Source organism: Salvelinus sp. IW2-2015, linkage group LG4q.1:29 (assembly GCF_002910315.2).
Source record: "Salvelinus sp. IW2-2015 linkage group LG4q.1:29, ASM291031v2, whole genome shotgun sequence".
In the NCBI taxonomy this organism is placed as follows: domain Eukaryota; kingdom Metazoa; phylum Chordata; class Actinopteri; order Salmoniformes; family Salmonidae; genus Salvelinus; species Salvelinus sp. IW2-2015.
Window position 1 is genome coordinate 85,203,514 of NC_036842.1, and position 22,372 is coordinate 85,225,885.

Here is a 22,372-nt window from a genome sequence, read left to right on the forward strand (position 1 = left end):
ATGCCAAGCGTCACGTCTGGAGGGAACCTGGCAGCATGGTGGTGTCAGCATCATACTGTGGGGATATTTTTCAGCGGTAGGGACTGGGAAACTAGTCAGGATCGAGGCAAAATGAACAGATCAAGGTACAGAGAGATCCTTGATGAAAACCTGCTCCAGAGCGCTAAGGACCTCAGACTGGGGCGAAGGTTCACCTTCCAACAGGACCACGACCCATAAGCACACAGCCAAAACAATGCAGGAGTGACTTCGGGACAAGTCTCTGAATATCCTTGAGTGGCCCAGAAAGAGCCCGGATTTGAACATCTCTGGAGAGACCTGAAAATAGCTGTGCGGCAACACTTTCCATCCAACCTGGGAGAGCTTGAGAGGAATGGGAGAAACTCCCCAAATACAGGTGTGTCAAGCTTGTAGCGTCCTACCCAAGAAGACTCAAGGCTGTAATTGCTGCCAAAGGTGCTTCAACAAAGTACTTAGTAAAGTGTCTGGATACTTATGTAAAGGTGATATTTCTGTTTTTTATTTGGGGTATTGTGTATAAATTGATGAGGGGAAAAAAACAATTGAATCAATTATATAATAAGGCTGTAACCTAACAAAATGTGGAAAAAGTCAAAGGGTGTGAATACTTTCCGAAGGCACAGCTAAAGCCTTTACCCAAGGTTTTGAGGAATCATGAGGACAATCTAATGCTACCTATGCCATCTACACATGTACACAAATAAAGAATCAATTCATATTTCAACTCCTTATAATACAAATTAAAATGTGACTTTTAGCTATGAATCATAGTGGTACACTATCAATACACAAGGCAATGGAACTGAAGTTTTTCTTTGAAAAGTGAAGACTGTATGTGCGCCTATATATGTATTCAGGACAGAAAATAGATCTTTCCTACATCAAACTGTACTAGACTCTGCAGTATCCGAAAGTAGATGGAGACTGTCTGTTCAATGTTTCTTCATGGTAGAGATAAGAGCAGAAATGTGGACAATAGAGATTTCTGTCTAATAATGTATTGGCAGGCAGTCTCCCGTGTCAGTACTAACCAGGCCTGACCGTGAACAGGCGTGTTCTGGTTCTTATGGCCACAAGCTATTTTTTTTAAACCCAGTTTTCTCCCCGAATTAGGTCCCTTGGCATCTCTGCAACTCCTCAATGGACTCGAAAGAGGCAAAGGCCGAGTCATGAGTCCTCCGAAACATGACCCGCCTGGCTGGCTGCCTTCTTACCACACCGCCTGCTTGACCCGGATGTCAGCCGCACCAATGTGTTCAATTGACGACGGGATTCAGCATGCAGGTGCCCGGCCCTGTCACAAGGAGTTGCTAGAGCATGATGAGCCAAGGAAAGCCCCACCGGCCAAACCCTCCCCTACCCCAGACGGTGCTGGGCCAATTGTGCGCCCTCCTATGGGGCTCCCGGTCACGGTCCATTGTGACAAAGGCTGGGACCTCATGTTTAAAACACAGGGTGGGAAAAAAATGTAATCATGCACATTTCTCAGATTAATTTAACAGATAAACAGTCCATTCAGTAGTAGGTTACTTACTCCGGCTTCTAGATGGACTGTAGAGGGGCAGGTTTGGTGGTACAGTGAGACCTGTCGTAACCAGTATAAATCTTACTGGTTCCCAGTAGGGCTGTGACAATACCAGTATCACAAAAAGATGTCCATGACAAAAATGAAAACACGAAGCAGATCTAACTCTGATCCTTTAATAACCTGCTGTATGCAAGATATTGTTGCTACAGCTTGGAAAATAAATACATGTGACTCTGGATGACAACATAATTACGTTTGATTCCAACATTAGGGATGCTTTCCGAAACAAGTTAAATCCGCTTTGTGTTTTGTTTCCTTGCCATGATACTAATGAGTATGGCAATACTGGTATCATCCTGGCCCTAGTTCCCAGTCCAGCCTCTTCACTGGTACACGTGCATGCGGCGCTCAGCAGCTGCCGCTAACTTTCTGCGTCGCAGGGTCATAGAGTCTAAAACTGAGCCTGCTGGGATGTCATCCTCAAGAGAGGGCAGACCTTCATCGTACTCATCATCATCGTTCATAGCAGCAGCATTTTCCTCTGGGCTCTTGCTCAGATATCTCCTGAGAGGGGCGCAGGAAGAGAGGAGCGCAGGAAGAGAGGAGCAGGTTTTAGTTTTTAAGACCTCTGCTGGGTTCTTAGGGTTAGGGTTGAACTGGGACGTGGACATGAAGCTAGGGTTAGGGTTGAACTGGGATGTGGACATGAAGCTAGGGTTAGGGTTGAACTGGGATGTGGACATGAAGCTAGGGCTTAGGGTTTGAACTGGGATGTGGACATGAAGCTAGGGTTGGGTTGAACTGGATGTGGACATGAAGCTAGGGTTAGGGTTGAACTGGGAGTGTTGACATGAAGCTAGGGTTAGGGTTGAGCCGGGACGTGGACATGAAGCTAGGGTTAGGGTTGAACTGGGATGTTGACATGAAGCTAGGGTTAGGGTTGAGCCGGGACGTGGACATGAAGCTAGGGTTAGGGTTGAACTGGGATGTGGAATGAAGCTAGGGTTAGGGTTGAGCCGGGACGTGGACATGAGCTAGGGTTAGAGTTGAACTGGGATGTGACATGAAGCTAGGGTTAGGTTTGAGGCTAGGGTTGAACATGAAGCTAGGGTTAGGGTTGAACTGGGATGTGGACATGAAGCTAGGGTTAGGGTTGAGGCTAGGGTTGAGCAGGGACGTGGACATGAAGCTAGGTTAGGGTTGAGGCTAGGGTTAGGGTTGTGGTTGAGGCTAGGGTTAAGGTTGAGCCAGGATGTGGCCATGAAGCTAGGGTGGTTTTAATATTGGCTTATAAAAAATAAAATAAAACTTTAGCTCAGCTTGATTTAGCTTGCCTGGTGCATGGAACAATAGAATAGTCCCAAAGTGCAACTGCAGACTCTGCCCATCTAACAACTGTATTTGAAAAGAGACAAGTACTATTTAAATCCAGGCATGTTGTCCTGGTGCCGGGGGACATGGTATCGGTGAGCTAATGGGGTCAGTGCTGCTCAGGCCTCATGATAGGGCGTATTATTAGCCATCTCTGACAATATAGATCAGTACCATTAAAAGGAGCATGAGAAGCACAATGAGCTGAATGGAATAGAACAGCATGAAAGGTGAAAAGCACAGGGTACGACCCCTTTAGCAATCAGAACCAAATATTCTAACAAAACACCATAGACAAGTGGGCACAACAGAGCATAGAAAGGTAGTAAATAAGGGCCTCCGGGTGGCGCAGTGGTCTAGGGCTGCGCCACCAGAGTCTCTGGTTCGCGCCGGCTCTGTTGCAGCCGGCCGCGACCGGAGGTCCGTGGGGCGACACACAATTGGCCTAGCGTCGTCCGGGTTAGGGAGGGTTTGGCCGGTAGGGATATCCTTGTCTCATCGCGCTCCAGCGACTCCTGTGGCGGGCGGGCGCAGTGCGCGCTAACCAAGGGGCCAGGTGCACGGTGTTTCCTCCGACACATTGGTGCGGCTGGCTTCCGGGTTGGAGGCGCGCTGTGTTAAGAAGCAGTGCGGCTTGGTTGGGTTGTGCTTCGGAGGACGCGTGGCTTTCGACCTTCGTCTCTCCCGAGCCCGTACGGGAGTTGTAGCGATGAGACAAGATAGTAATTACTAGCGATTGGATACCACAAAAATTGGGGAGAAAAGGGGATACACTTAAGAAAACAAAAAAAAATGTAAATATGATAAAATAGACAATTTGCATCATTCGCAACATCCATAATAGATTAATTTAAAATCCAGGCTAGCAGGTTAGGAACTGGAAGTGTTCCAGTGAAGTCAGTGCTTTCTTTTTAACTTTAAATAAGCAGATCCAATACCTCTGTGCTCGTAGCAGTAGCTCATCTTTCCTCTGTAGCAGTATCTTCTGTCTCTCCTCGGCTGACTTGGAGAAGCGGCTGCCTCGGACCTCAAAGTCCTCCACCTCGGGGGTCACGAACTCTGAACTCCCGCTGGCCCCACCCACATCTTGTGGGGAGGGGTTGACCTGGGAGGCGGAGTGATCCACAGGCTGGAGAGGGAGACAGCAGACATTTTAAGCAGACCTGGAAGTCAGCTCTAAACTTACTGTGGAAGTCAAGTGTCCCACGAAGGCTTTTCTCAAGTCATTTTGGGTATCGGCTCTTGGGATAAATTGACCCTGAACTCTATTTTAGCCCTTCCTTATGTTAATGTCACATCCAAGGAGACCACATAAGCACCCCCACAACCAGCGTGTGGAGTTCGCTGTAGCAGTGTGGGACTGACTGACCTGTATGGGGAAAGGAACCACGATGCGTCCGTCCAGGATGTTGTCAGTGGTGACCTCTACAGAGCGGGTCAGCTGCAGATCCTGCAGCACAAGATGGTAGGGAACCTCCGGAAACATCTCCCCGATCTGATGGGCCTAAAGATAGCGAGAAAGGAGATGTATCATTATTTCAAACATCTAATGTAGCCTCCTTTCTTTACCTCCTTATCTTCATTGTTACTGACATGAGAGAATAGCACAGGTGAAAGTTAACAAGAATAGAATGAGACACTGGTAAAAAAAAAAAAAATCGATGGACCCCACAAACACTGACCATGGCATTGAGCTGGGAGTTGTTGGCCTGTTGTACGATGCCCAGGATGTTGGTTGTGTGCATCACTTCCACAGAGAAACTGGGCAGCCAGCTGGCAATGCGAGAACCTAGTAGGGGTGAAATACATGCACGGTCAAGCTCATTAGATATTCATGGAGAGGTGTCCTCTCTAATCTGTATATGGATTTAGAGTGGTGAGAGAAAAGCCTGAATAAATCGCCAACTGTGTCAGAGTAACCACTGAGAGGATGTCTATCTGCATATTTTATGGGTGTTACTCTTGGCCCTAAAGATACTGAGGCCTGATCCAGAAAACAACAAAACTAGTAGGGACTACAGATGTAATTTAGTTTCATAGCCAACACTGACACATTTACATTGATGAGTAAAGCATTTGACAGGGTTAACTACTGTAATCAAAAATATCCTGTCAATGGGGGTGAGGCCTGAAATAGTCCCATGGGTTTGGGACTTTCTCTCTGGACAGGAGACAACAGGTCATTATGGTGCCCCATCTGAATGGGAGTCCCTCATGTGGGGTGGCCCAGGGAACCCTCCTTGGCCTGGTCCTTTTCCTTGCCCTCATCAATGACGCTGAACATGAAGCTGCCAACCCTGTGTGGAAATATATATTTTTGAGATATGTGGTAGTAGATTAGTGGCCTGAGGGAACACACTTAATGTATTGTGTAAAGTGTTATGAAATGTAATGTAATATTTGAAGTTGTATATAACGGCCTTAATGTTGCTAGACCCCAGGAAGAGTAGCTGCTGCCTTGGCAGGAACTAATGGGGATCCTTAATAAATACAAAGCTGCCACCCACACCATATAGTATTGTTGTCTGTATACAAAACATTAAGAACACCTGCTCTTTCCATGACATAGACTGACCAATGGCTGCAACATTGAGAGCATCCCGACTAGCTGCATCACCGTCTGGTTTGGCAACTGCTCGGCATCTGACCGCAAGACGCTACAGAGGGTAATGTGTATGGCCCATTACATCACTGGGGCCGAGATCCCTGCCATCCAGGACCTCTATACCAGGTGGTGTCAGAGGAAGGCCCTAAAAACTGTCAAAGACTCCAGCCACCCAAGTCGTAGACGGTTCTCTCTGTTACCGCACGGCAAGCAGTACCGGAAAGCCCAGTCTGGTACCAAAAGGCTTCTTAACAGCTTCAACCCCCAAGCCATAAGACTGCTGAACAGTTAAACAAATGGCTACACGGACTATTTACATTGACACCCTTATTTTATTATTTGCACTGACTCTTGCACAGGCTTGATGTACACTCAGTGGAATCCACACAAACACACTCACATATACTACACTGACACACACAACTAATCTCTGTTATTATCTATGCCTAGTCACTTTACCCCAACCTACATGTACATATTACCTCTACCTCGTACCCCCGCATATTGACTCGGTACCCCTTGTATATAGCCTAGTTATTGCTATTTTATTGTGTGTTACTATTTTTCCTTTAGTTTATTTTGATTTTTGTAAAAAATCTGCATTGTTGGTTAAGGGCTTGTAAAGTAAGCATTTCACGGTAAGGTCTACTACACCTGTTGTATTTGGCGCATGTGACAAATAAAATTTGATGTGACTTGTTAAATCCACTTCAATCAGTGTAGATGAAGGGGAGGAGACAGGTTAAAGAAGGAGTTTTAAGCCTTGAGACAATTGAGAGATGATGGTGTATGTGTGCCATTCAAAGAGTGAATGGGCAAGACAAAATATTTAAGTGTTTTTGAACGGGGTATGGTAGTAGGTGGCAGGCACCCTGGTTTGTGACAAGAACTGCAACACTGCCGGGTTTTCACACTTAACAGTTTCCTGTGTATCAAGAATGGTCCACCATCCAAATGACATCCAGCCAACTTGACACATGAGTCAACATGGACCAGCATCCCTGCGCAACGCTTTCGACACCTTGTAGAGTCCACGCCCTGACGAATTGAGGCTGTTCTGAGGGCAAAGGTGGGGTGCAACTCAATATTAGGAATGCGCTCTTAATGTTTTGTACACTCAGAGTATATTGCATATTTTAACATTGTATTATATTAAGTGTTTCACTGGTTTAGGATTTTACTATTTGATCATTATTTAATTATTCATGATATGAATGTAAATTGGTGTACAATTCAGTCTGACTGCGAGAAACCAATAAAACCTACTACTTATTTACATACTTTTAAAGCGCCAAACATGTACGCAAAGCAATGTTCTAGAATATTGGACCATTGGCTTTGATACTTTTCGAATTCTCAGCACGGCTCAAGCAATTTCTCCAACTGTCAACACACTCAAATGAATATAGAAGACACATACCGGAGATACGTTGGTTGGGAATTTAGTGCGTCCCCTGCAGACGGTGGTCTCAGAAACGCATAGCTATGTCACAATGGGATGCGGGACTATGATTTACACTTAAGCCTAAATGTTGATTAATGTGTCCTGTCCCTGTGAAACAAATTGGTTCTGATTCTGAGTGCTAGTAAAAAAGTAGAAAAGTGAGTATACTGGGTGAGTGTTGGGGCCTCACCGTCAAAGTGGAAGAAGTGGTTGTGCTGGTTGAGGTGTGGCCTTGCCTCTGGCCCGGGGCCTCCAGGGCCCATGTTGTCTTCCAGCATGGGCTCCCTCTGCCTCTCCTCTCTCTCTCCTCCAGCCCCCTCGCTGATGTTCAGAGACATACGGCACGTGGGACACGACGTGTCCTGCTCCAACCAGGAACGCAGGCAAGAGCTGGGCACACAAAAACACACTGTTAATAGTGACCATAATAATACTTTGATTTTATGTAGCACTAGGCACATAATGTTAAATCATGATAATGGACTGGAGTTATGTATAGCAGAATAGATAGTTGTTGTGGTTGCTGAAATGCGCACTGCATGAGGGTTAAGCGTTTTTGCATATCTGCTCACTTGTGGAAGAGATGTCCACAGGGCAGCTTGCGTGCTGTCATCATGGAGTCCCAGCAGATAGCACAGTCATCATTGTTCGCTACCAGCTCATCAGAGGTGGCCACAGCAAACCTGCAATCAACAATATACTTAGAAGAACAATACTTTGTCCATTTTCTTTTCAGATCATGGAAATTAATCTTTTGCTTTCAACCTTTTGCCTTCAAATATGCCTCAGAGCATAGATGGATACAGCTATAACACAATGTAATGTAAATAAATACAGGTACTGTTCAGTATGTCGAAAGAAAAAGCTAGCTGACTGAGCAACAAACCTGGCCTCCATGTTGTTGATGACACGGAGGTAGTTCTTGTGGCGACGGATTCTCTTCTGCACCTCATGGAACAGGTAACGCAGCTGCATGAAGATCACCAGGCTGGCCATAGAGAGCCAGATGTTACCAAACAGCTGAGAGAAGGGGAGAAGAGGGCGAGAAAGAGGAGAAAAGAGCAGAGGAGAGGATAAGAGAAAGAGTTGGTAGAAAGAAGACATTCTGGTTACAGCATGAAGGGACCTATAGATAAATGGACAGTAGTAACAACCCTAGTAACAAGTCAAATAGGGACATGCCACTCTTGTGCAGTTGTTTTGTGTGAAAGTGAGTGGATGTGAGGATGGGTGTTGAACTCACCAGCATGTGGATGTGGTGCATAAGGTCGAGCCCCAGCAGAGCCAGCTCCATCACAAAGTCAGTGTAGTAAACGTAGGATCCTTTACTCTCCCAGGTGCCTTCATGGTTCAAGTCCCACAGGTGGATAGAGTACCTAGAGGGAGCAGGAACAGGTGTTCAGTGCGTGCGTGCGGCCTTTTCAGATTGTTACAGGCTTTGGTTTTCCCATTTATATTTTGAGGTTGGACGTTAGCACGTGGGGCGCACAGACTGGTGTCACAACACCTGTGCTGGTTTGTCATCTTGTTAGTGGGAAGGTGTTTCACCTGTGCTGGCCCAGGTGATTTTTAAGAGTGGCTGGCCCACTGCTCCAGTTGTCTGGAGAGATGTGGAAGGTCAACTCCCTATTAGATTTCTAGACAAACAATCCTTTATCTGATCTTCCCCGTTTTTGTTTTGCTCCAACATTTTGGTTTGCTTCCTGTCTGAGTTTGGTGTGGGTTTTCTTTTATTTGTCTCTTAGTGGGCACATTTAGTGGGTGCTCATGGTGGGTGTCTTTTAGGTTCCAGTTGTTGTTGCTATGCAACTTTCAGTTGACATCCCCAAGAGTATCTTTCAGAACCCCTCCTAAAACCCCACCTGTTTCATTTTGTTTGATGTCAGTGACTCTTTGTTAGTTCCCCCTTCTGTTTGAGTGCCATGTTTGGTTTTCTTGCTGGGGAACGTTAACAAGATGTACAACCAGTTGGTAATGAGTTTATACAAGATATACAATATTTTGGCAATTGCCTGCACAATCACTTACCGGATAATGACATGTCCAGTTCTAACGAACACCAGCATACACTGAAAGGAAACAATGGTCTGGTTAGATAATGGGGAGCATCATCAGATAAGACCATGATGTATACATTAAAAACACGCAGATAAGCACTACATCGCAAATGTTTATCCATATAGAATAGAGAAACAAAGGCAAGAGGACCCAATAGACTTTTTAAATGTTGCCTCCATCTCAAAATGCATTGGAGAAACATTCCTCTCCTGAGGCGAGGAGACACGATGAATCAAGGAAAAACAGTTGAGATCAACCTGGGGAGCGGGCTCCAGGCATCCTACCTCAGCGGCCATGAAGGCGACGGTGTGTACGCCATGGGGATTTCCCAGGAGACCACAGAGCAGTGCCAGGCCACAGCAGGTCAGCAGCATACCCACCAGCATGGTCAGAACCCTCACATGGCTGCCCATAGGAGTGGTGGGTGAGAATGACAGCTGTAACAACACACACAAGACTCAATGATAAAGTACGATACTGCCGTGGATGATAATAGAATATCATAACATTAAAAACCCTATTCATGAACCGGYAAAATTTGAGTTTGTTTTACAAAACAAAGACACTATTGATTAGCCTTACAGATATTGGCTAAATACAAATGATAAAACAATATTGTGACTTATCATTTGCCAGAAAAGGATAACTCCTATATAGGACTATTGGAAACGAACATATTCAAAGCGGTCCTTGCAGAGCTGGACCATGAGGTGCATGAAGACGAGGACAGCGAACCACAGACACCACATCACCACCTCCTCCACCGTCTGAACGTTGAGCACCCCGAAGATGAAGATAAACTTGTAGAAGATGAAGTTCCAAAACTTGTCCTTCAGGTGCTGTATAGACAGAGAAAGCAGCCAGGGCAGATAGGGCATTAAAACATTTGATTTAGTCGCAAAAGCTTTCTTGTTTTGAGGAAGGATTGTTGACATATATTTTACAGTTGTATCCAAAAGCATAATTTATCAATGATTTATCAAAGATTGGCATATTTATTACATTTTGGCCGTATCCAGGCCTCTCGTCTGGGATCCGTGAGGAATCACTCATTGCCTAAATTGGCTAGGATTTAATTCAGCTGCATAATAAAATGTTTATGATAGTGGCCTCGATCTTAGCATGCATATTACACGGGACCTGGCAGTTTGCAGTAAGGGTTTCAAGGAAAAACATTAGGCTACCTGGTTAATGAATGACATTACCTAGAAAAACACAAAACACATTCCTACTTACCTGTTTTTCACTGACACGGAGCGGCCCAAAGACAATGCACTGGATCACCTTTGCAATCAACATCAGGACACAGCAGGCTGTATTCACCATCACCTGATCAACATGACATATTGAATTGAAAGTTGAATCAGCCATCAAATGAAACAGCAAATTGACACTATCCCAAATCTATTATTTCAATATCAAGGTAAAAGTTTGTCCCAGGTTACGAAAATCTCAATTGCAATATCAGCACAATATCTAGCGAACTAATCTCCACGGTACAGGAAGTTTCTGATGAACTTCACCAACAGCGTGGAGCCAAGACCAGGCTTTCTGGAATATACTGTACAAAGTCAAAAGTTTGGACACACCTACTCATTCAAGGGTTTTTCTTTATTTTTTACTATTTTCTACATTGTAGAATAATAGTGAAGACATCAAAACTATGAAATAACACATATGGAATCATGTAGTAACCAAAAACAAAAGTAGCCACCGTTTACCTTGATGACAGCTTTGTACACTCTTGCCATTCTCTCAACCAGCTTCATTAGGTAATCAACTTGAATGCATTTCAATTAAAAAGGTGTGCATTGTTAAAGATAATTTGTGGAATTTCTTTCCTTCTTAATGTATTTGAGCCAATCAGTTGTGTTGTGACAAGGTGGGGTTGGTATACAGAAGAAAGTAGAGGTCGACAGATTATGATTTTTCAACGCCGATACCGATACCGATTATTGGAGGAGCAAAAAAAGCCGATACCGATTAATCGGACGATTTTATTTATTTATTTGTAATAATGACAATTACAACAATACTGAATGAACACTTATTTTAACTTAATATAATACATCAATAAAATCAATTTAGCCTCAAATAAATAATGAAACATGTTCAATTTGGTTTAAATAATGCAAAAACAAAGTGTTGGAGAAGAAAGTAAAAGTGCAATATGTGCCATGTAAGAAAGCTAAAGTTAAAGTTCCTTGCTCAGAACATGAGAACATATGAAAGCTGGTGGTTCCTTTTAACATGAGTCTTCAATATTCCCAGGTAAGAAGTTTTAGGTTGTAGTTATTATAGGAATTATAGGACTATTTCTCTCTATACGATTTGTATTTCATATACCTTTGACTATTGGATGTTCTTATAGACACTTTAGTATTGCCAGTGTAACAGTATAACTTCCATCCCTCTCCTCACCGCTACCGGAGCTCGAACCAGGAACACGTCGACAACAGCCACCCACGAAGCAGCGTTACCCATGCAGAGCAAGGGGAACAACTCCAAGTCACAGAGCGAGTGACGTTTGAAACGCTATTAGCGCTCACCCCGCTAACTAGCTAGCCATTTCACATCGGTTACACCAGCCTAATCTCAGGAGTTGATAGGCTTGAAGTCATAAACAGCAGAGCTGCTGGCAAAACGCACGAAAGTGCTGTTTGAATGAATGCTTACGAGCATGCTGGTGCCTACCATCGCTCAGTCAGACTGCTCTATCAAATCATAGACTTAATTATAACATATTAACACACAGAAATACGAGCCTTAGGTCATTAATATGGTCGAATCCGGAAACTATAATTTCGAAAACAAAACGTTTATTCTTTCAGTGAAATACGGAACCGTTCCGTATTTTATCTAACGGATGGCATGCCTAGTCTAAATATTGCTGTTACATTGCACAATTTTCAATGTTATGTCATAATTACTACAATTCTGGCAAATTAGTTTGCAGAGCCAGGCAGCCCAAACTGTTGCATATACCCTGACTCTGCGTGCAATGAACGCAAGAGAAGTGACACAAAATCACCTGGTTAATATTGCCTGCTAACCTGGATTTATTTTAGCTAAATATGCAGGTTTAAAAATATATACTTCTGTGTATTGATTTTAAGAAAGGCATTGATGTTTATGGTTAGGTACACGTTGGAGCAACGACAGTCCTTTTTCGCGAATGCGCACCGCATCGATTATATGCAACGCAGGACACGCTAGATAAACTAGTAATATCATCAACCATGTGTAGTTATAACTAGTGATTATGATTGATTGATTGTTTTTTATAAGATAAGCTTAATGCTAGCTAGCAACTTACCTTGGCTTCTTACTGCATTCGCGTAACAGACAGGCTCCTCGTGAGGCAGGTGGTTAGAGCGTTGGACTAGTTAACCGTAAGTTTGCAAGATTGAATCCCTGAGCTGACAAGGTAAAAATCTGTCGTTCTGCCCCTGAACAAGGCAGTTAACCCACCGTTTCTAGGTCGTCATTGAAAATAGGAATGTGTTCTTAACTGACTTGCCTAGTAAAATAAAGGTGTTAAAAATAAATTACAAAAATATTTATAAACGGCAATATCGGCATCCAAAAATACAGATTTCCGATTGTTATGAAAAGTTGAAATCGACCCTAATTAATCGGCCATCCTGATTAATCGGTCGACCTATAGAAGATATCCCTACCAAGTCCATATTTTGGCAAGAACAGCTCAAATAAGCAAAGAGAAACGACTGTCCATCATTACTTTAAGACATGAAGGTCAGTCAATCCGGAAAATTTCAAGAACTTTGAACGTTTCTTCAAGTGCAGTCACAAAAACCATCAAGGGCTATAATGAAACTGGCTCTCATGAGAACCGCCACAGGAAAGGAAGATCCAGAGTTACTTCTGCTGCAAAGGAAAAGTTCATTAGAGTTACCAGCCTCAGAAATCGGCAAATAACTGCACCTCAGAATGCAGCCCAAATAAATGCTTCAGAGTTCAAGTAACAGACATAAACTGTTCAGAGGAGACTGCGTGAATCAGTCCATCATGGTCGATTTCCTGGAAAGAAACCACTACTAAAGGACACCAATAAGAAGAAGAAACTTGCTTGGGCCAAGAAACATGAGCAATGGACATTAGACCGGTGGAAATCTGTCCTTTGGTCTGATGAGTACAAATTTGAGATTTTTGGTTCCAACCGCCGTGTCTTTGTGAGACGCAGAGTACGTGAACGGATGATCTCCACATGTGTGGTTCCCACCGTGAAGCAAGGAGGAGGTGTGATGGTCTGTGTCTGTGATTTATTTCAAATTCAAGGCACACTTAACCAGTATAGCTACCACAGCGATACGCCATCCCATCTGGTTTGCGCTTAGTGGGAATATGATTTGTTTTTCAACAGAACAATGACCCAAAACACAACTCCTGGATGTGTAAAGGCTATTTGACCAAGGAGAGTGATGGAGTGCTGCATCAGATGACCTGGCCTCCAAAATCACCCAACCTCAAGCCAATTGAGATGGTTTGGGATGAGTTGGACCACAGAGTGAAGGAAAAGCAGCCAACAAGTGCTCAGCATATGTGGGAACTCATTCAAGACAGTTTGAAAAGCATTCCAGGTGTCTCTACCTCATGAAGCTGGTTTCAGAGAATGCCAAGAGTGTACAAAGCTGTCACCAAGGCAAAGGGTGGCTACATTGACGAATCTCAAATATATTTTGATTTGTTTAACACTTTTTTGGTTACTACATGATTCCATGGTGTGGTATTTCATAGTTTTGATGTTTTAATTATTATTCTACAATGTAGAAAATAGTAAAAATAAAGAAAAACCCTTAAATAAGTAGGTGTGTCCAAACGTTTGACTGGTACTGTAGCTCGGACTATATCGATTCACCCAAGGTTAATACTTCAAAAAATATTAAACACCCACCATGTACCTATGTTTGTACTCTGTAGATGTGTGGCTTTGTTTACTGAAATCTATACTTTTTCAATAAACATTAATCAAATACCACCACTGACTATTTCATTGTTGAGATTCAATGGGCACATGCGCATTTACACTGAGTTGCCATCTTAGAGCAACACCAATGAGCAAACAGTCGGTAGTTGTATTTGATTAACCCGGTATTGAAAAAGTATGGATTTCAGCAAACAAAGAAAGGCACGCAACTACAGAGGACAAACATAGGTACATGTTGGCCGTTTCATAATTAATATTTTTTGAAGTATTGACCTCAGACAAATCGATGTAGTCGGAGCTAGATTCCGCAAAGCCTGTCCTCAGCTCCACGCCGTTGGTAAAGTATATCATTAAACATCCTTTACCATGGAGTGGAGTTTAGTCCGCTACACAATATTCAGATAATTCAGTACAATTCAAAGCATGACTATCAACAAACCACAGGAGCAGAGTTCATGAACTTACCCAAACAAAAACAGTGTCTGAGACCAGGTACAACCGGACAGTGGCTGCCACATCGCTAAGGCTGGTGATTGGGTCCTCATCATTATCACTTTCTACAGGAGTACTGCTCTGTGTCTGTGTGTACTCTACTGGCTCTGGGACAGTACAGTAGCCACTCAATATTGACCCAGCGAGAAATACAGCACTCAGAGCTGTGTATGTCTGCAAACTGGGCCATGGAAATCTCTCCAAAAACAGCAAAGGCATATTGACTGGTGCAAGGTTTGCCACTTTGGAAAGTTCAAATAAATACGTATTGAGTGAACACCAACTATTTCGAGAGATTTTTTATCAACTACTGATTTAAAGCTGAAATGTCACTTTTTGGAAGACACCACCAAATACACATAGAAATTTAGGTAATAGATATGTAATTCTCATTGAAAGCAAGTCCAAGCGGTAGATATGTTGTGTGCGCTATATCTTTCCTTCCCGTTTTACATTTTCTATTTTACTTTCAGTTCAGACACCAGCTTCAAACAGATGAAAATACTATATTTTTGGTTATTGAAAATATATTTATCGACTGTTTATATGGTACACTGATTCTGTTTTATCACAAACTGAAATTAGGCGAACTATTAGAATTTTAGCAAGCAAGCAGGAAATGGCGCAGCGATTTATGCCTAGTGCACATTTAATTTAGAGTTACTTAGAAAACGTTAACTTCATTATCTCATTTGTAGCTAAAACCGTGGTAACGTTTGATATGTATCCTCCTTGGCTAGCTAGCTAGGTATATGGACGACTGGTAAATCAACAACAGTTTAGCTGGCTAACGTTAGCTAGCTAGTAACCAGGATTAAAAACTGTGATATGACATTTCGTCCACGCTGATAACTATGTACGATGTCGCCAAATACCAACTGTATATCGGCGTCTCTCTGAAAAAAACGTCAAAGCCTTAACTGTGTCGACCCTCCTATTGCATGTTGCTGTAGCAATATCTCAGTTTCCACCTTATTGCGTCTATTTCGGTGTACTTCCGGTTTTGGAGCATCTGGATTCCTCTCTGGATTGGCTGGATCAGGGAGCGCTCTAGTTACATAAAAAATATCAGAATTTGTCTGCCTGTGTGAACGCAGCCATGTTGTCTCAGCAAGGGACCTCATTCAGAGTAAGGCATCATACCTACAGTGCCTTCAGAAAGTATTCATACACCTTTACTTATTCCACATTTTGTTATGTTACAGCCTGAATTCAAAATGTATTAAATATATGTTCTTCTCACCCATCTACATACAATACGCCTATAATGACAAAGTGAAAACATGTTTTTAGAAATTTTAACACATTTATTGAAAATTAAATACAGAAATATCATATTTACATAAGTTTTCACACCCCTGAGTCAATACATGTTAGAATCACCTTTGGCAGCGATTACAGCTGTGAGTCTTTCTGGGTACGTCACTAAGAGCTTTGCACACATGAATTGTACAATATTTTCACATTATTGTTTTAAAAAATGTTCAAGCTCTGTCAAATTGGTTGTTGATCATTGCTAGACAGCCATTTTCAAGTCTTGCCATAGATTTTCAAGCAGATTTGAGTCAAAACTGTAACAAGGCCACTCAGGAACCTTCAACGTCGTCTTGGTAAGCAGCAGTATAGTTGGCCTTGTGTTTTAGGTTATTGTCCTGCTGAAAGGTGAATTTATCTCCCAGTGTCTGTGGAAAAAAGACTGAACCAGGTTTTCCTTTAAGATTTTGCCTCTGCTTAGCTCTATTCTGTTTATTTTTATCCTAAAAAACTCCCTAGTCCTTGCCAATGACAAGTATACCCATAACATGATACAGCCACCACCATGCTTGAAAATATGAAGAGTGTGTTGTGTTGGGCTTGCACCAAACATAACACTTTATATTCAATAAAATCAAATGTATTTATGAAGCTTTTTTTACAACAGCAGATGTCACAAAGTGCTTATACAGAAACCCAGCCTGAAACCCCAAACAGCAAGCAATGCAGATCTAGAAGCATGGTGGCTAGGAAAAACTCCCTAGAAAGGCAGGAACCTAGGAAGAAACCTAGAGAGGAACCAGGCCCTGAGGGGTGGCCATTCCTCTTCTGGCTGTCCTGGGTGGAGATTATAAGCGTACATGGCCATTAAGGCCAGATTTTACTTCAAGATGTTCAAATGTTCATAGATGACCAGCAGGATCAAATAATAATCAGTGGTTGTAGAGGGTGCAACAGGTTAGCACCTCAGGATTCCATAGCCACAGGCCAAACAGCAGAAACTGGATCAGCAGCACGACCAGGTGGACTGGGGACGGACACAGCCAGGAGTCATCAGGCCAGGTAGTCCTGAGGCATGGTCCTACGGCTCAGGTTCTCTGGGAGGGCAGAGAGAGAGAGATGGGTGCATAGTTAAGTTTACACAGGACACCAGATAAGACAGGATAATTACACCAGAGGACAGACTGACCATAGCCCCCCAGCACATAGACTATTGCAGCATAGATACTGGATGCTGAGAATGGGGGGGTCGGGGGACACTGTGGCCCTGTCTGACGATACCCCCGGACAGGGCCAACCAGGCAGGATATAACCCCATCCACTTTGCCAAAGCACAGCCCCCACACCAGTAGAGGGTATATCAGGAGACCACCAACTAACTACCCTGAGACAAGGCTGAGTATAGCCCACAAAGATGTCCTCCCCCGCTAAGTCCGAAGGGGGGCAAAACCGGACAGGAAGATCACGTCAGTGACTCAACCCACTGAAGTCTGGCACGTCGTGAAGCTAGCAAGCTGCATTCGAATGGCTACTTCTGGCTAACGCCTCTGTCCCGAAGCAAGCACCAGTTAACCTTGAGCTAGCCTCGAGCTAGGCCCATCTCCTGGCTAGCCGAAGAGGTCTACCAGCTAATTCCTGGGCTACAATACCTCTTTTGCCAATTGGCCTGGACCCTTTATTTCCGACACGGAGCCCTGTCGATCCATCACGACTGCTCTGCCAACGTAATCGTCCATGGTTGTTTCAAAAGGCTCTTCCGTTGCGACGTCGCCGAAGGCCCCTCTGCAAGGCCCCGACCCGCTAGCTGTCCGAATCGTCATGTCTCCAGTTTGCCTACCGTAGTAGCGACTACTGAACGACACCCTGACTCACCTATTGCTGCTCATTGGACCCTATGATCACTTGGCTACACATGCCTCTCCCTAATGTCAATATGCCTTGTCTATTGCTGTTTTGGTTAGTTATTATTGTCTCATTTCACTGTAGAGCCCCCCTGCCCTACATGCCTTAGATAGCCCATTTGTCACACCCCCCACACATGCGGTGACCTCACCTGGATTAACTGGTGCCTCTAGACCAAACCTCTCATCATCACTCAATGCATAGGTTTACCTCCACTGTACTCACATCCTACCATACACCATACATTATGCCTTGAATATATTCTTCTAAGCCCAGAAATCTTCTAATTTTACTCTCTGTTCCGAACTCACTAGACAACCTTTTCTTATAGCCTTTAGGCGTACCCTTATCCTACTACTCCTATGTTCCTCTGGTGATGTAGAGGTTAACCCAGGTCCTGCAGCCCCCAGCACCACTCCTATTCCCCAGGTGCTCTCATTTGTTGACTTCTGTATCCGTAAAAGCCTTGGTTTCAAGCATGTTAACATCAGAAGCCTCCTCCCTAAGCTTGTTTTATTCACTGCTTTAGCACACTCCTCTCCCCTGTTGTCCTAGTCGTGTCTGAATCCTGGCTTAGGAAGGCCACCAAAAATTCTGACATTTCCATCCCCAACTACAACATTTTCCAACAAGATAGAACTGCCAAAGGGGGCGGAGTTGCAAGCTACTGCAGAGATAGCCTGCAGAGTTCTGTCATACTATCCAGGTCTGTGCCCAAACAATTCAAGCTTCTACTTTTAAAAATCCACCTTTCCAGAAACAACCGTTGCCACTTGTTATAGACCCCCCCTCAGCCCCCAGCTGTGCCCTGGACACCATATGTGAATTGATTGCCCCCCATCTATCTTCAGAGTTCATACTGTTAGGTGACCTAAACTGGGATTTGCTTAACACCCTGGCTGTCCTACAATCTAAGCTAGATGCCCTCAATCTCAAACAAATTATCAAGGAACCTACCAGGTACAACCCTAAATCCGTAAACATGGGCACCCTCTAAGATATCATCCTGACCAACTTGCCCTCTAAATACACTTCTGCTGTCTTCAACCAGGATCTCAGAGATCACTGCCTCATTGCCTGCGTCTGTAATGGGTCCGCAGTCAAACGACCACCCCTCATCAATGTTTAAAAGCTCCCTAAAACACTTCAGCGAGGAGGCCTTTCTAATCGACCTGACCCTGATATCATGGAAGGATATTGACCTCATCCCGTCAGTAGAGGATGCCTGGTTGCTCTTTTAAAAGTGCTTTCCTCCCCATCTTACATAAGCATGTAGAACTATGAACCGATATAGCCCTTGGTTCACACCACTTGACTGCCCTTGACCAGTACAAAAACATCCTGTGGCATTCTGCATTAGCATCGAATAGCCCCCGCGATATGCAACTTTTCAGGGAAGTCAGGAACCAATATACACAGTCAGTTAGGAAAGCTAAGGCTAGCTTTTTCAAACAGAAATTTGCATCCTGTAACACAAACTCCAAAAAGTTCTGTGACACTGTAAAGTCCATGGAGAATAAGAGCATCGCCTCCCAGCTGCCCACTGCACTGAGGCTAGGAAACACTGTCACCACCGATAAATCTACGATAATCAATKATTTCAATAAGCATTWTCTACGGCTGGCCATGCTTTCCACCTGGCTACCCCTACCCCGGCCACAGCTCTGCATCCCCTGCAGCAACTTACCCAAGCCGCCCCCCGTTTCTCCTTCACCCAAATCCAGACAGCTGATGTTCTGAAAGAGCTGCAAAATCTGGATCCCTACAAATCAGCTGGGCTAGACAATCTGGACCCTCTCTTTCTAAAATGATCCGCCAAAATTGTTGTAACCCCTATTACTAGCCTGTTCAACCTCTTTCGTATCGTCTGAGATCACCAAAGATTGGGAAGCTGCTGCGGTCATCCCCCTCTTCAAAGGGGGAGACACTCTAGGCCCAAACTGTTGTAGACCTATATCCATCCTGCCCTGCCTTTCTAAAATCTTCAAAAGCCAAGTTTACAAACAGATCATCGACCATTTCGAATCCCACCGTACCTTCTCCAATATGCAATCTGGTTTCCGAGCTGGTCATGGGTGCACCTCAGCCACGCTCAAGGTCCTAAACGATATCATAACCGCCATCGATAAAAGACAGTACTGTGGAGCCGTCTTCATTAACCTGGCCAAGGCTTTCGACTCTGTCAATCACCGCATTCTTATCGGCAGACTCAATAGCCTTGGTTTCTCAAATGACTGCCTCGCCTGGTTCACCAACTACTTCTCTGATAGAGTTCAGTGTGTCAAATCGGAGGGCCTGTTGTCCGGACCTCTGGCAGTCTCTATGGGGGTGCCACAGGGTTCAATTCTCGGGCAGACTCTTTTCCCCCGTCCTTTGGTAATTAAAATAACAATGTTAAAATAATGTTAATTAATATCTACGCAGACGACACCATTCTGTATACATCTGGCCCTTCTTTTGACACTTAAAAATCTCCAAACGAGCTTCAGTGGCATACAACTGTCCTTCCGTGGCTCTCAACTGCTTTTAAATGCTAGTAAAACGGAAATGCATGCTCTTCAACCATTTGCTGCCTGCACCCGCCCGCCTGACTAGCATCACTACTCTGGACGTTTCTGACTTAGAATATGTGGACAACTACAAATACAGTTGAAGTCGGAAGTTTCATACAACTTAGCCAAATACATACTGTTTTTCACAATTCCTGACATTTAATCCCCATAAAAATACCCTGTCTTAGGTCAGTTAGGATCACCACTTTATTTTAAGAATGTGAAATGTCAGAATAATAGTAGAGAGAATTATTTATTTCAACTTTAAATTCTTTCATCATATTCCCAGTGGGTCAGAAGTTTACATACACTCAATTGGTATTTGGAATCATTGCCTTTCAATTGTTTAACTTGGGTCAAACGTTTCGGGTAGCCTTCCACAAGCTTCCACAATAAGTTGGGTGAATTTTGGCCCATTCTTCCTGACAGAGCTGGTGTAACTGAGTCAGGTTTGTAGGCCTCCTTGCTCGCACACGCTTTTTCAGTTCTGCTCACAGATTATCTATAGGATTGAGGTCAGAGCTTTGTGATGGCCACTAGAATACCTTGACTTTGTTGTCCTTAAGCCTCGAGCACAGAGCTAGCACAACTTGTCCTGGCTGGATACCCCCTGTAGCCCGGCAAGTGCGGGGAGCTGGAACAGGCCGCACTGGGCTGTGCTGGTGAACCGGGGACACCGTGCGTAGGGCTGGTGCAGGATATCCCTGGCGAGGAGACGCACTGGAGGCCAGATGGTCATACATTGGGAAGGAGGTTAGGAAGGGCATTCTAGTTTCTTTATTTCTATGTTTTCTATTTCTTTGTGTTTGGCCGGGTGGGGGGGGGGGGGGGGTACTGTCACGCCCTGACCTTAGATCCTTTTTTATGTCTCTATTTTGGTTGGTCAGGGTGTGGGTTGGGGTGGGCATTCTATGTTTTTGTTCTATGTTGTCTATTTCTATGTGTTTGGCCAGGTGTGGTTCTCAATCAGAGGCAGCTGTCTATCGTTGTCTCTGATTGAGAACCATACTTAGGTAGCATTTTCCCACCTGTGTTTTGTGGGTAGTTGTTTTGTGTGAGTGACTGACAGAACTGTTGCGTTTTTTTCTACTTTTGTTTTTTGTTTCAGTGTTCAGGCTATATTAAAACATCATGAACACGTACCACGCTGCGCTTTGGTCTACTCCTTCTTCCTCAGACGAACGACGTTACAATGATCTTCGGATGTTTGCACTCACGAGATTTCCAGTTACACAATAAATCTTCCTTTTGTTCGATAAAGATTATTTTTATATCAAAAAACCTCCATTTGTTTGGCGTGTTATGTTCAGTATTCCACAGCCTTAGGCAGGACATCAAGGCTTGACAAATTCCAAATAGTATCCGTAAAGTTCGTAGAAACATGTCAAACGTTTTTAATAATCAATCCTCAGGTTGTTTTTAACATCAATAATTGATAATATTTCAACCGGACTGTAAACTATTCAATACTGGAGAGAAAGAAAATGTAGAGATCCAGTGTCGCGCGCATTAACTAATGTAAGGACATCCGTCTATCCACTGACGCGTTTTGATAAATCTCGCTCATTTTTCAGAATAAAAGCTTGAAACTATGTCTAAAGACTGTTCACACCCCGAGGAAGCCATTGGGAAAGGAATCTGGTTGATATCCCTTTAAATGGACGAAAGGCAGGCAATGGAACAGTGATTTTTCAAAATAAGAGTCACTCCGGGTTGGATTTCCTCAGGTTTTCGCCTGCAAAATCAGTTCTGTTTTACTCACAGACAATATTTTGACAGTTTTGGAAACTTTAGAGTGTTTTCTATCCTACTCTGTCAATTATATGCATATTCTAGCATCTGGACCTGAGAAATAGGCAGCTTACATTGGGAATGTTATTTTTCCAAACATAAAAATTCTGCCCCCTAGCTTCAAGAGGTTTTAAGAAGGATGCCTGTATCTTTGTGGTGAATGGGATTTTTTTTTACCCATCTACAAATAGGTGCCCTTCTTTGCATGGCATTCGAAAACCTCCCTGGTCTTTCTGTTTGAATCTATGTTTGAAATTCACTGCTCGACTGTGGGACCTTACATATAATTGTATGTGTGGGGTACAGAGATGAGATAGTTATTCCAAAATCATGTTAAACACTATTGTTGCACACAGGAGCTTATTATGTGACTTGTTAAGCTTTCCATAACAAAGGGGTTGAATAC

General features: G+C 43.7%; 1 protein-coding gene across 1 annotated transcript; it reads right to left on the minus strand.

The window, feature by feature from the left end:
• Positions 1–1,708: 1,708 nt before the first annotated feature.
• amfra (autocrine motility factor receptor a) lies at positions 1,709–14,774 on the minus strand. Its single transcript, XM_023985968.2, has 13 exons — positions 14,441–14,774; positions 10,264–10,356; positions 9,702–9,866; positions 9,312–9,464; positions 8,998–9,038; positions 8,213–8,345; positions 7,856–7,989; positions 7,542–7,652; positions 7,160–7,359; positions 4,603–4,709; positions 4,290–4,424; positions 3,859–4,049; positions 1,709–2,113 (listed from the first exon to the last, which is right to left on the minus strand). The coding sequence occupies exons 1-13, from the start codon at positions 14,684–14,686 to the stop codon at positions 1,933–1,935; spliced, it is 1,890 nt and encodes a 629-aa protein (XP_023841736.1). The 5' UTR covers positions 14,687–14,774; the 3' UTR covers positions 1,709–1,932.
• Positions 14,775–22,372: the final 7,598 nt, after the last annotated feature.